Source organism: Cajanus cajan, chromosome 8 (assembly GCF_000230855.2).
Source record: "Cajanus cajan strain Asha chromosome 8, NIPB_CcT2T_4, whole genome shotgun sequence".
In the NCBI taxonomy this organism is placed as follows: domain Eukaryota; kingdom Viridiplantae; phylum Streptophyta; class Magnoliopsida; order Fabales; family Fabaceae; genus Cajanus; species Cajanus cajan.
The window spans coordinates 2971031-2982844 of NC_138524.1; the positions used below are offsets into that span (position 1 = coordinate 2971031).

Sequence of the window (11814 nt, forward strand, 5' to 3'; positions counted from 1 at the left end):
TATTTTGGAATTAAAATAATATTCTGTTTGTATTGTAATAATATTTTTTTATGTTTATGATATGGATTTATTTTTTATATATTTTATTAGTATTATTTCTGTTTTGTATTATTGTTATTTTTATCTAATTTAAATTTGTTTATAGATTATAATATTATATATTTTTAATTATAAATGTTGGTAAATAATTTTACCAATATTGTAAAAAGCTTTACGGTATTATTTTATTTTTATTAAGAGACTAACATTTTTCCATTATGTATAAATTATATTTTTAAATCATTTTAATAGTAATTTGAATTGAATTTTTGAAATTTTAGTTTTGACATATTTGACAATAAGTTGATGTATTTTAATTTAATTTTTTTTTAAAGATCAATCTATCTATCTATTATTACTTAAAAAATAGAGTTTTGAATGGTCACATGTCAATTTTTTATTTCTTTTTATCTTCTAAAAAATATTTTTCATTTACTTTAACACACTTTTACTTTTATAAAAATTATTATAATATTATTTTGTAATATTTTAAAATATAGATAAGTTAAAATTTGATTTGTTCAATAAATTTTTTAAAAATTTCATTTTTATAATACTACTTTGTAATATTTTGATATTGTAATTACAATAAGTACTTATTGTTTTTATAATATATAAATATTTTTATATTCATTATCAGCATTATTTTTTATCTCTAAAAAATGTCTATCTCCTAATTATTTTTTTCCTCTCAAAAATATCTTTTCACTTACTTACATATATTTTTACTTTTAAAATTTTTATTATAATAAAACATAAAAATAGCTACTTTCAATTAAAGGTAACAAGATGAGTTTCACTCAATGGACTAATTCGCATAAGTTCAATTTGTGAATCTACTGACTTACTTTGATATGATATTTCTAACTTATCAAAAAATTGGTTTAGAGGGGTTAACTCACTATTTTTTTTTTATTTCTTATATTTTTTGGTTACTTTTTTTTTAATAGTAGGATATCATTAAAATATATGTGTACATTAAGTAAGAGTAAATAGTTTAGGAACAATATCTAACTTGAATACTTCTATTCTTCTTATTTAAAAAAAAAACTCAAATAATATATTATGTTATTTTAATATAAAAAATAATTTTATAAACTAATATATTTTATAATTTTAAACTAATATATATATATATATATATATATATATATATATGTGTGAACAATTTAATTTTGTTTAGCATCAAAGACAATCGAAGCAAGAATTTAGCATACGTCTGGTGGATAATTCATTATCAAGAACTCATTGAAAACTGAAAATTGAAATCTGGTGGATAATTCATTATCAAGAACTCATTGAAAACTGAAAATTTAAAAACATCCAACATTATCAAGAAAATAAAATTCCAAAGTGGTATCTCAAATGATACTTGTATTATCCATGTTGGAATAACCCTATGTTAAAAATCGTGTATAAAATAAGGTACAAATGGCGATATTTGTTAATTACGGAAATATAAAAGAGTAACGTATCGAGCTAATAACTTGTACACCCATGTTGTGTTTTTTTAATCCATAGATGACTCAATTAACAAAAAAATAAAGCTTGCTTATAAACAACGAAAGAACAGAGAATCTCTTTCCATTTACAATGAAGATGTGATGCACTCGGAGTTAAATAAACAATAAAAGTAAATGCTTTGAAATTGAAACAATTTGGATGAAGCGATTAACAAACATTAAAAAAATAATGAGTGAGCATATCATGCGAGGAATTTTTTACCAAAATATTATTTAAAAAAAAATTACAAGATTAACAACTGTGCAGGTTTATCTACCACACTATAACCATTTACTGTGTATGCTCAGAATTTGGTTCTCCGAGAACCGAATTCTGAGTTGGTTTTATATATTATTTTTTTTCGTGTTTGTGGGGAAATTTGGGCAGATTAGAACGGCCCGTTCTTGGCCCGTTTCAATTTCAAAAAATTCACTTTGTGGCCTTAAGCGGAACGGCCCGTTCTGATTTCGGAACGGGCCGTTCCACTTCCAAAATCTGCCCAAATTTCTCACCAACACGAAAAAAATATATATATATAAAACCAACTCAGAATTCGGTTTCCCGGGAACCGAATTCTGAGTTGAAAAAACAAAAAAAATTACACTTTGAAGCTCAGAGTTCGGTTCTTCGGGAACCGAATTCTGAGCATGCACAATAAATGATTCTAGTGTGGTAAATAAACCTGCACAGTTGTTAATCTTGTAAATTTTTTTTTTAAATAATATTTTGGTAAAAAATTCTCATGCGAGAGAATAAAGTCATTGACCTTGATATGTAAATTAGAAACATATTAAGATGGGGCTAATATTATAGTTTGGGTTGAAGCCTATTCCATTTTAGCCAAAACCTGTGCAAGGAAAGTGAGTATAAAGAACAACCAGTGCTAAAGTACCTAGTAAAGTTGCTTATAAGTTATTTAGGCACAATAAAAAAGAATAATACATATAAAGGGCTTAGTTACCAAAACTCAAGTCTAACACCTAGATATGCTATAAATCATTACTACAAATATATTAATTTATTATCATATTCCTTGTATCAGGGCCATTATTAGCGTAAGTAATGACACATGTTTTGCATGTACTTCAGCCTTAATCATATTCAAAAGGAATGCCACAAACACTTTTTTACTAAAATGATATCTATTATTAGTTGGAATTTAATGATAATCTTAGTAGAGTTTAACGCCTCGTTAAATAAATTTGTGATTTTTATTGAACTACAATTAATAATGATAATGAATAAAGTGTTATTAATATTTTTTATCAATTACATGTTAAAAATCTTTTAATCAAACATTATTACCCACTTATTGTAGATTTATTAAAGAGATTTTCACTTTTGACATCAAAAAGTCTTCTTACTTAAATATACCCACCAAAATAAGAGCGGCGTATTGGTTTAGGATTTCATAGGATTTTAAAAGACTTTTTTTGAGTAAAAAAGTCCGTTGGTATTCAATTATAATTTTATGTTACTTAAAAATAATTAAGTGGTATTCAATATGAATTTTCAATATTTTTTAAAGAGTCCATTAAAATTCACTGGTATTTATTTAAGACTTTTTACAACTTAAAAACAATTAATTGGTATTGAAAAATATAGAAATTTAAAAAGATTGTTGTATTAGAGGGATTTTGAAGGATTTTTTAGTTGTATCTATAAATACCAAATTCATAAAACAATCTCATCCAAATCCATCAGATTTTGGAGGATTGTTTGAAGTAACTTTTTAAGTGCTTCAAGAATTTTCACGTGAGTTTTTCATCTTTTTCTTCTATGCTCATGTCTTCTCCATTTTTTTCTCTCTTGCTAATAATACTGCAATATTGCTCATATATAATACTATACTACTGGTTTTATTCCATTATCCTATTTGGTGAAATTTCTATATGTAAATGATAGTGTTATTGACTTGTTCTATTTTTTTTCTCCGTTTTCTTTAATTAACTTGCTCTATTAGTTGAGATTGTTCCTTAGTTATATAATATAGAAAACGTTTGAAATTTCAACTTTTAAGTAATAATTTTTTTTATAACACGAGTCAATAAAATAGAAAGGTGAAAGATAAAATAGATATCATGATCTTTATAATCAATTGTAGATCTTAAAGACCTTGTAATCAATTTAGATTTATTAGAACAATATATATATATATATATATATATATATATATATATGTATATATATATAAAAGATGAATTTGAGTTAGAGTTTCTGTGAGTAAAATGAGATAAGAATGAATCTTAGTTGGGGAAAGAACAATCTTAGCACAAAAACTGCGATCTCTCTCTCTCTTAAATTTGTTACTGTTATCATTCCTCCTCAACAATTATTTTATTTTATTTTTTTACTATGATTTTTTTTTAATATTTTTATATTGTGAAATTATGATTTTTTATATTTAAAAAAAATTAACATAAAACATTGCAATATCTTAGAATTCAATACTAAAAATATTTTTTCACGAATGAATAATTAAAAATTAAAAAAATTATTTTGTACCTGTAACAAATTTCATATATATATATTTTTTCTTTTAGTTGATGTTTGTAAATTTTTACTTCAATACCAATATAAAATGAAGGACATATTTAGTTATAAGATGGTAGGATAGCTGTCTCACTATTTTTTTTTTAATTATTTATAAATAAAATATTTTAAATCATAAATTATAAAAAATTGAAATGTTGTTTAGAATAATTTTCAGCATGTGTAACACTACATAAATTTCTTCGTAAAAATGTCATTTTAATGAATTTTCAATTGGAGTGGTAGACGAACCTTCATTTTTAACATTACCGGTTCATGAAAATCATAATTTTGAGTCTATTATTAAAACTCAGGAACAAGAGCAAAAAGATGTTAATGCTTAGAGAGCTAGTATAATTATGAATACGTGAGTCAATGTTATTTAAAAGGACACGATATTATGGATAATAATAATAATAATTATTATTATTATTATAATTATTATTATTTATCTGGATATTGTTGTTTTTTTTTATTTTTATATTTGACTCTTTTTAAATTTGAATATATGAAAAAAAATCTTGAACTTTTATCCTATGTAAAAAATCTACGAAATTCTGCAAAGTTCACAAAATTTCGCAGAATCTATTAAAATCGTAACTTAAAAATTCTAATTAAAAGTCTTATGAAATCTTACAAAATCTTAAAAGTGATAAAAATTCTGCAAAGTCTTTTAAAATTCATAGAATTTTTTTAACTAAAAAAATCATTTAAAATTCTAATCTAATACACACCCTGAAACTTTAATAACTATAGAGAATATTGAACCTTCATCATAAAGAACATAATTTAAACTAAATTTTAAACCATCCATAATGATAATATATAAATTACACAAAATGATAATATATATAATTTATATTTGAATGTATTAATTCTAAAATCAAAATCAAAATAGTAGTAAAAGTAAATACAATTTGTTTGTCGAACACAAAAATTACACAAATTCATTTAAACTCAAAATCAATTAAAAATTGAGAGAAACAAAAGTACAAATGTTTTCTTAAAATTAGAGCAATATTTAAACTAAATTTTGGATGAAGGAAGATGGATCCAAAGAGTAGGGCGGTGTGTAAAGCGTGAGCCAGCGGTGGCTGTGGTGACACTCACACACAGTCTCACTCTCACACAGCTTCGATGAAGTTCTCCTTATGGACGGTGTTCGTCTTAGCAACAGTATCTGTTCTTCCCTCTTCATGCTCCCAATCCCAATGGCAGATCCTCACCAAACACAATTTCTCTTCTCAGATCCGTCTCCATCCTCACCTCCTCCTCCTCGTCACGCTTCCCTGTACACACTCCACCCACCACGCTCTTCCTTCACCTCTTCTCCACCTCCTAATGCATCTCCTTTCCATTTCGAATCGCAGGGTCCGGCGAGTCTCGATCGCTCATGAACGACGTCTCGCTCGCCGTCTCCGCCGCGCCGCGGGAGTTCGCCTCGCTGAAACTCACGCTCATGCACAGGAACGTCGAGAGGGTTCTGGCGGATTCCGTAGGCGCTACCGATGAAACTACGATCGTTTATTTCCACTATTCGGTGTCGTACAGGTACCGAGGGAGACTCCGAGCTCGGAATATTCTGTCGTCGTTGTATCCTTATATGTCGCTTGCGCCCGAGGAGGTTCCGCTTAAAGCGCTCAACACTCCTCTGGATTTCAGATTGTTCGTTGATTCCACGGACAGAGCTATTGTTCTCGTTGACCTTTGTGGATGGACGCCCAAGCTGCTCGCCACAAGTACTAAAGATAACGGAACGCAGAATGGTTTCAGCGTGCTCGGTGAGTGTATGTGAATCAATCAATTTGTTGTTTAACATTTGTTTATTTCAGAAATAATGTCTATGATGCTAATGGTAGGCAGTGTTAGTGTGGAAATGGATTTCACGCATTTGAGCATTCCTCAAATTAGGCCATCATTGAAAAAACAAGCACTTCTAGGACAAAGAAACTAGGGAAGAAAATTGAAATAAGCTACTAAAACTAGCTTATGCATTAGTTAAAAATAAGATTTCCTGGGAAGTAAATAGGAGAGAGCTTCTACAATTTAGTTTATGCATAAACGAACTTTAACTTATAGAAAAGTTTATTTCATTTTTTCTTCGTACTTTTCCCTCTTAGAAGTATTTATGAAAAAGCTTACTCAAAAAGACCCTTAGTGTAGTTAGATGAAGACTGAATTGTGTATGTTTTAGATGATGCATACTTTATTTCAAGTCAATTAGCTCAAATTAGATGATTAATATTTTATGGATATTTAATATGATTCCTATGATTTTCATCCTATGGTTTTAATTGTCTGAACGTGTGGATTCCTTTACTATCAGGGTCTATTTTGGATAAATTTTTCCAGAAACATTCATAGGAGAAAAAAATAGGAGGAAAAAATGAATAAACTTCTTTATAAGTTAAATTTAGCTTATCTTGAGCCTTAAGTTTCTTGGTACAAAATGTCTCATACTTTTAGCTTTTCCGAAAACTTATTTTTAACTTGTGCATAAGCTAATTTTAGCTTAAAAAGAAATTTATTACATTTTTCCTGTATATTTTCTTTTTCTATGACTGCTTATAGAAAATTTTATCGAATCAGGCCCTCCTATGTAGTATTTTTCTTTAAGTAAAGATATGTGTATATGTGCTACTTGGAATGTGTTAATGGTTGTGGCACTCGTCAGAAGGTGAGTCACTGTCAGTGTGTGGGTGTTTTCCTTGCAGGGAATCACCATGGAATGGGTTTTACCAGAGGGAATAATAGAATGCATGTGTCAAGGGGGAAGACTAACAAGAAGGTGGCTGGTATTATCTAAGTGCATGACAATGTAAAAATCTTGAAGTTAAATAGTAAATTCATCATTTCATTATTTTCTCCTTTTCTTTGTTATTTCCCAATAATCAGAGGAGGACATGTGCAAGGCTGAACTTGGCGTTGATAAAGGGTTTTGTGAAGCTCCTTGGCTGGGGGAGCTTACCTCATTAAATTATGATCCTTTGGAGGGTGCCAAGGATAGGAATAATCATGTTCTACATTCTTGTTCCTCTGAAGAATTTGAGCGGTTTCATTCTTTTTACTTGAAATTCATGACTACTGTGAGAGAATTCTTTTTGCCTCCAGAGCGGAATAGATTTGGCTTGGTTTCAAATAGGTCGATGCTTTCAACCCTAGGTGTTGATGATTATGGCCCGTGGTTTGCAGTTGACTACCTTGCTGGATGTTCAAGTTGTTCAAATATTCTTAAAGAAGAAGATGACTTGAACTATGTTTTGCAGATGAATAATTATTTTGTCAAAGAGGTGAATAAAACCTTTCTAACTTTTGTTCCATATTCCAGAGTGTTTGTCATCATGTTATGCTTCATTGCTCCCGTATTCTGTATTAATGCCCATCTCTGATTATGGTTGTTGAATAGTTCATTTAATTGATATAAATACACCACCAATATGCAAGCATCCATCCTTCTTTCTATTAATTAATCCATTTTTGGGACTTACCCTGTTTTATTTGTATTTAGCTTGAAGGTAATGGACATGATCAAGAGCCCATTCTACCGGCAAATAAGCCATCTGTACTTCTATTTGTTGATAGATCATCTGACTCCTCAGCAACTAGGGCAAAAAGTAAGGAAGCTCTTCAAGTTTTTAGAGTACTGGCCCAACACTATCATCACGTGAATCAAACAGGTAAGAAGAATAATGATAGTCATGAGAAATTTTCTGTTCGAGATTATCATGGCTTCAAGAGTACATCTGAACATCCTAGGTTAAAGTTGTCTACAACAGCTCAGAAAATTAAATTAAAGGAGAAGATTTCTTCCATCATGATTATAAATGAGGGTAAGCAAGTTAGTTTAGACAATGTACCTTCTGATCTTCAAGGGAGTTCTTTGAACGAGATATTGGCTTATGTTCTCCAGCAAAACAAGGATAGAAAACTAAGCTCCCTGGCAAAGGATTTAGGCTTCCAGCTTTTGTCTGATGATATTGATGTCAGGTTAGGTAATACACAGCAATCACATTCAGAAGTTCAGTCAAATCAAATTTCAACAGAAACTTCTCAACCAGGCAATACAGATACTGTGATGCTGAATGGAGATACACCTAGATCTGCAGGAGAGCTTGAGGAAAATCTCAACTTAAATGAGCTCTCTTCTCAGCATGATGAAGTGAAGAGACCTTCTATTGTCACACATGAAGAGATAGAGTCTTTTCAATCTGAAGAATCTGTTGCAGATCATGAACTTACTGCCACCAAATTTATGATTCCAGAAACAGTTGATTCTTCAGGTGGAAATGAGTATGGAGGAGAACAGAGTCAATTTCTTGGTTTTAATGGTTCTTTTTTCTATTCTGATGGTAATTATCAATTACTTGAAAGACTCACTGGTGGTTGTGAAATTCCATCTTTGGTTATAGTTGATCCTTTTCAGCAGCAACATTATGTTTACCCTGTAGAGAAAAGTTTCAACTTTTCTTCACTGTATGATTTTCTTTCTGAGTTTCTTAATGGAACCCTACTTCCATATCAGCGGTCGGAACATGTTCTTCAAGGCCAAAGGGAGAACATCCATCCTCCATTTGTTAATTTGGATTTTCATGAGGTGGATTCTATACCTCGAATCACGGCTCATACTTTCTCTGATCTTGTTATTGGTTTTAACCTTTCTAACAAAGAAAATACTTCTAATGCATGGAATAGAGATGTCCTGGTCTTGTTTAGCAATAGCTGGTGTTCATTCTGCCAGAGAATGGAAATGGTTGTTCATGAAGTATATCGGGCCATCAAGGGCTATGTGGATATGTTAAACAGGGGATCTCAGAATATGAAAGGTATTTCTGGTCATAGTAACATTGTTTGTGTGTTTGTTTCTGTCTGTCTGTCTGTATACTCTACCACCACATATTTTATCCAGTTAAGATGCTTGTTTTGGGTATTTGTTTTCAGCAAGTTTTGCTGTGTCTTGGTTTTGCTTTTAGTAAACTGGTCAGTAGCTTCTATGTTAGCAATTAACTGTTCCTGTTTTTGTTGTGCATTTTATTCCGGATTCCTACCAACTGCTTGACAGTTGACACTATCAAATTGAATGTTACTTGATCATGGAATGTTAATTTTCACATGTAATTTGTAATTTTTTTTGACTCTGTGCCTCTGATCATAACACGAATCTGGATGGTTCTTATCCTGTTTGGTGGAGCTTATTGATGTTGGATGTTGTCATTTGAATTGATTTTTGTGTGAAACTATGAATTTCCTGATCAAATGGTAGATAAATCTTTAAAAGTTTGACAATTGATCATTACATGGCAGAAAATTTGGATCATGTCACAATGAAGCTTCCGATAATCTACTTGTTGGATTGTACATTGAATGACTGTGATTTGATACTGAAGTCAGTAGATCAGGTACTTGTGGAGCTAAGTTTTTGGTTCTTTGTCTCTTTTTCATATTTATTATGTATTATTGTCACACTTTCCTAAGCATTTTGAGTTTATTAGTAGGTGTATTTGTTTGACAATATATTGCTCATGTCTGTCATTATTGTTGGGTCAAATGAAGATGATGGATTGTTGATTAGTACTTTTATGAAGAACTTTTATAATATTGAGCTCAAAATAATAACTTCTTAAAGAATTGGTGAAGCTTGAAGTGGGAAAAAGCCAAACAGTTATTTTTGAACCTGAACCTGAAGTCCAGAAATTGGAGTCCAACTGATCTTTTGCAGTTCAAAATGCTGAAAGTGAAATCCTGTAAGCAATGTCAGCAGGCTAATTTTCATTCAGTGGAATATTTGGAATACCAATGTAAAGAGTCCTTTCTGTCTGAGTCATCTTGTTTTTTTTTTTTTGGTTCGTCCCTGGAGTATCTACTGCCGATAGCAATGACTAATCTCCTTGTTACGTTGGAGGCACCTCGAAGGGTGGGATAGCTGGCCCCAAGATTTAACGCAGCTGCATACACAAAGCAGGATTCGAATCCCTGATCTTGCTTAAGTGTGGATCAACCTCTACTGCTGAACCACACATTTGGGGTTCCTATCTGAGTCATCTACAAGCATTAAAGGACATTAATTCCTTTTTTTTGTCTGCTTGTTTAACAAATCTTGTAACAGTAATAATCATATACAACTGTTGCTCATTTATGTTAGCATATTTTTAATGAGGGAGAAGCACGTATAAATTGGAATGATAAAATTTGAGATGGAACTAATTAATTTGCATTGTAAAGACTAGAGTGATGTTCTGTTTGAATTTTTTTTATATTTGTTACCAATGGATGCCATGAAGAAATATGATGGATCTCATCTATAATTTTTTTCAAATAACATTGAATTAAAATAGTTAGTTGTCTTGTCTGGCTTGCTTATTTGATATTTTATGGCGTTCAAAGTTTTGGGCATTATTTTTACAGTCATTTGTTTATACTAAAGTCTCTGGTTAATGTTGTCTGTTGTACTTTTACTGTGCAGAGCGAAGTTTATCCTGCTCTGATTTTATTTCCAGCAGAAAAGAAGAAACCTGTTCTTTATGAAGGAGATATGGCTGTAATTGATGTTATGAAATTTGTAGCTGAGCGCGGAAGTAACTTTCATCATCTTATAAGAGACAAAGGTAAATATTCATGTGTGATACTATTGTTGTATATAATTTATCAAATAGCATCTGAATCAGTTACTGTTGGTGTCAAACTTGGATTGCATTCTTGTGATCATCGATTCAACACTGCATCCTCATTTCATATACATTTTGATTCCTGGTATCTACTTAGATTTATCAGGTTTTATTCAGACTCAGACGAACTTGATTAGCAGAGTAATAGAATTGTAGCTAGTTTATCTTCCATTACCTTGTGCTTCTAATAGCAAATTGTCTTTTAATTCCTTGTTTTCTGTTTCTTCAAACTTAAACATTTTCTATGTTAGTCTAAATTTATTCTTGTCTTCATTTCATGGTTCCAGTGGCAGTTCTGTGGCTATCTGAAAGAGCAGTCAAGAATCAGAATTCGTATGATACTTTGCAACCTGATATCCACGAGGAATCACTTCATATGCTCAACAAATATCATGGTGCCCCGGGTGAAGACAGAATGCTAGACCAGGTGTTCAGATCTAACCTGATGAATTCACCTGTATCAAACGGACTACATGAAGCACTGCCTCATGTGGCGATTGGTTCAGTGCTAATTGCCACAGAAAAGCTTTTGGGGGTTCAGCCATTTGATGGATCAAAGATTGTCATTGTTGCAGCCAATCAAGTAACTGGATTTCAGGGTCTTATCCTCAACAAACATATAGAATGGAGTTTTCTGCCTAATTTGGAAAAAGACTTGGAAAAATTGAAAGAGGCTCCTCTGTCCCTTGGGGGTCCAGTAATGAAAACTGGAATGCCTCTTTTATCCTTAACTAGAACTGTTTCCGGAAATGATTTACCTGAAGTCCTGCCTGGAATTTACTTCCTTGATCATGTGATGACAATTCGTAAAATTGAGGAGCTGAAGTCAGCAAATGAACCAGTCGTGGATTACTGGTTTTTCTTGGGGTATTCAAGCTGGGGATGGAACCAGTTACATGATGAGATGATGGAAGGAGCTTGGAACTTGAGTGAGGATGCAACCAGACATTTGAATTGGCCGTGACTACCGTTTTTTTCACCATCTTTACTGTACTAATAACATTTCTGTAGTCCTTGTTAATTATAGAATTAACTTACAAAGCATATATAGTTGAAAATAACCATCATCCGTGATTCA

The 11814-nt window shown here is 31.1% G+C and overlaps 1 protein-coding gene across 3 annotated transcripts; it reads left to right on the plus strand.

The window, feature by feature from the left end:
- Positions 1-5110: 5110 nt before the first annotated feature.
- Positions 5111-11814, plus strand: LOC109798406 (uncharacterized). Of its 3 annotated transcripts, none has more exons than XM_020358664.3 (8): positions 5111-5365; positions 5445-5861; positions 6789-6869; positions 6970-7364; positions 7583-8897; positions 9376-9470; positions 10535-10676; positions 11024-11814. In XM_020358664.3, the coding sequence occupies exons 1-8, from the start codon at positions 5212-5214 to the stop codon at positions 11698-11700; spliced, it is 3276 nt and encodes a 1091-aa protein (XP_020214253.1). In that variant the 5' UTR covers positions 5111-5211; the 3' UTR covers positions 11701-11814. The 3 variants fall into 3 exon arrangements, with proteins under 3 accessions (XP_020214253.1, XP_020214254.1, XP_020214255.1); XM_020358665.3 differs by having other exon boundaries at positions 5445-5855; XM_020358666.3 differs by lacking the exon at positions 6789-6869 and having other exon boundaries at positions 5445-5855.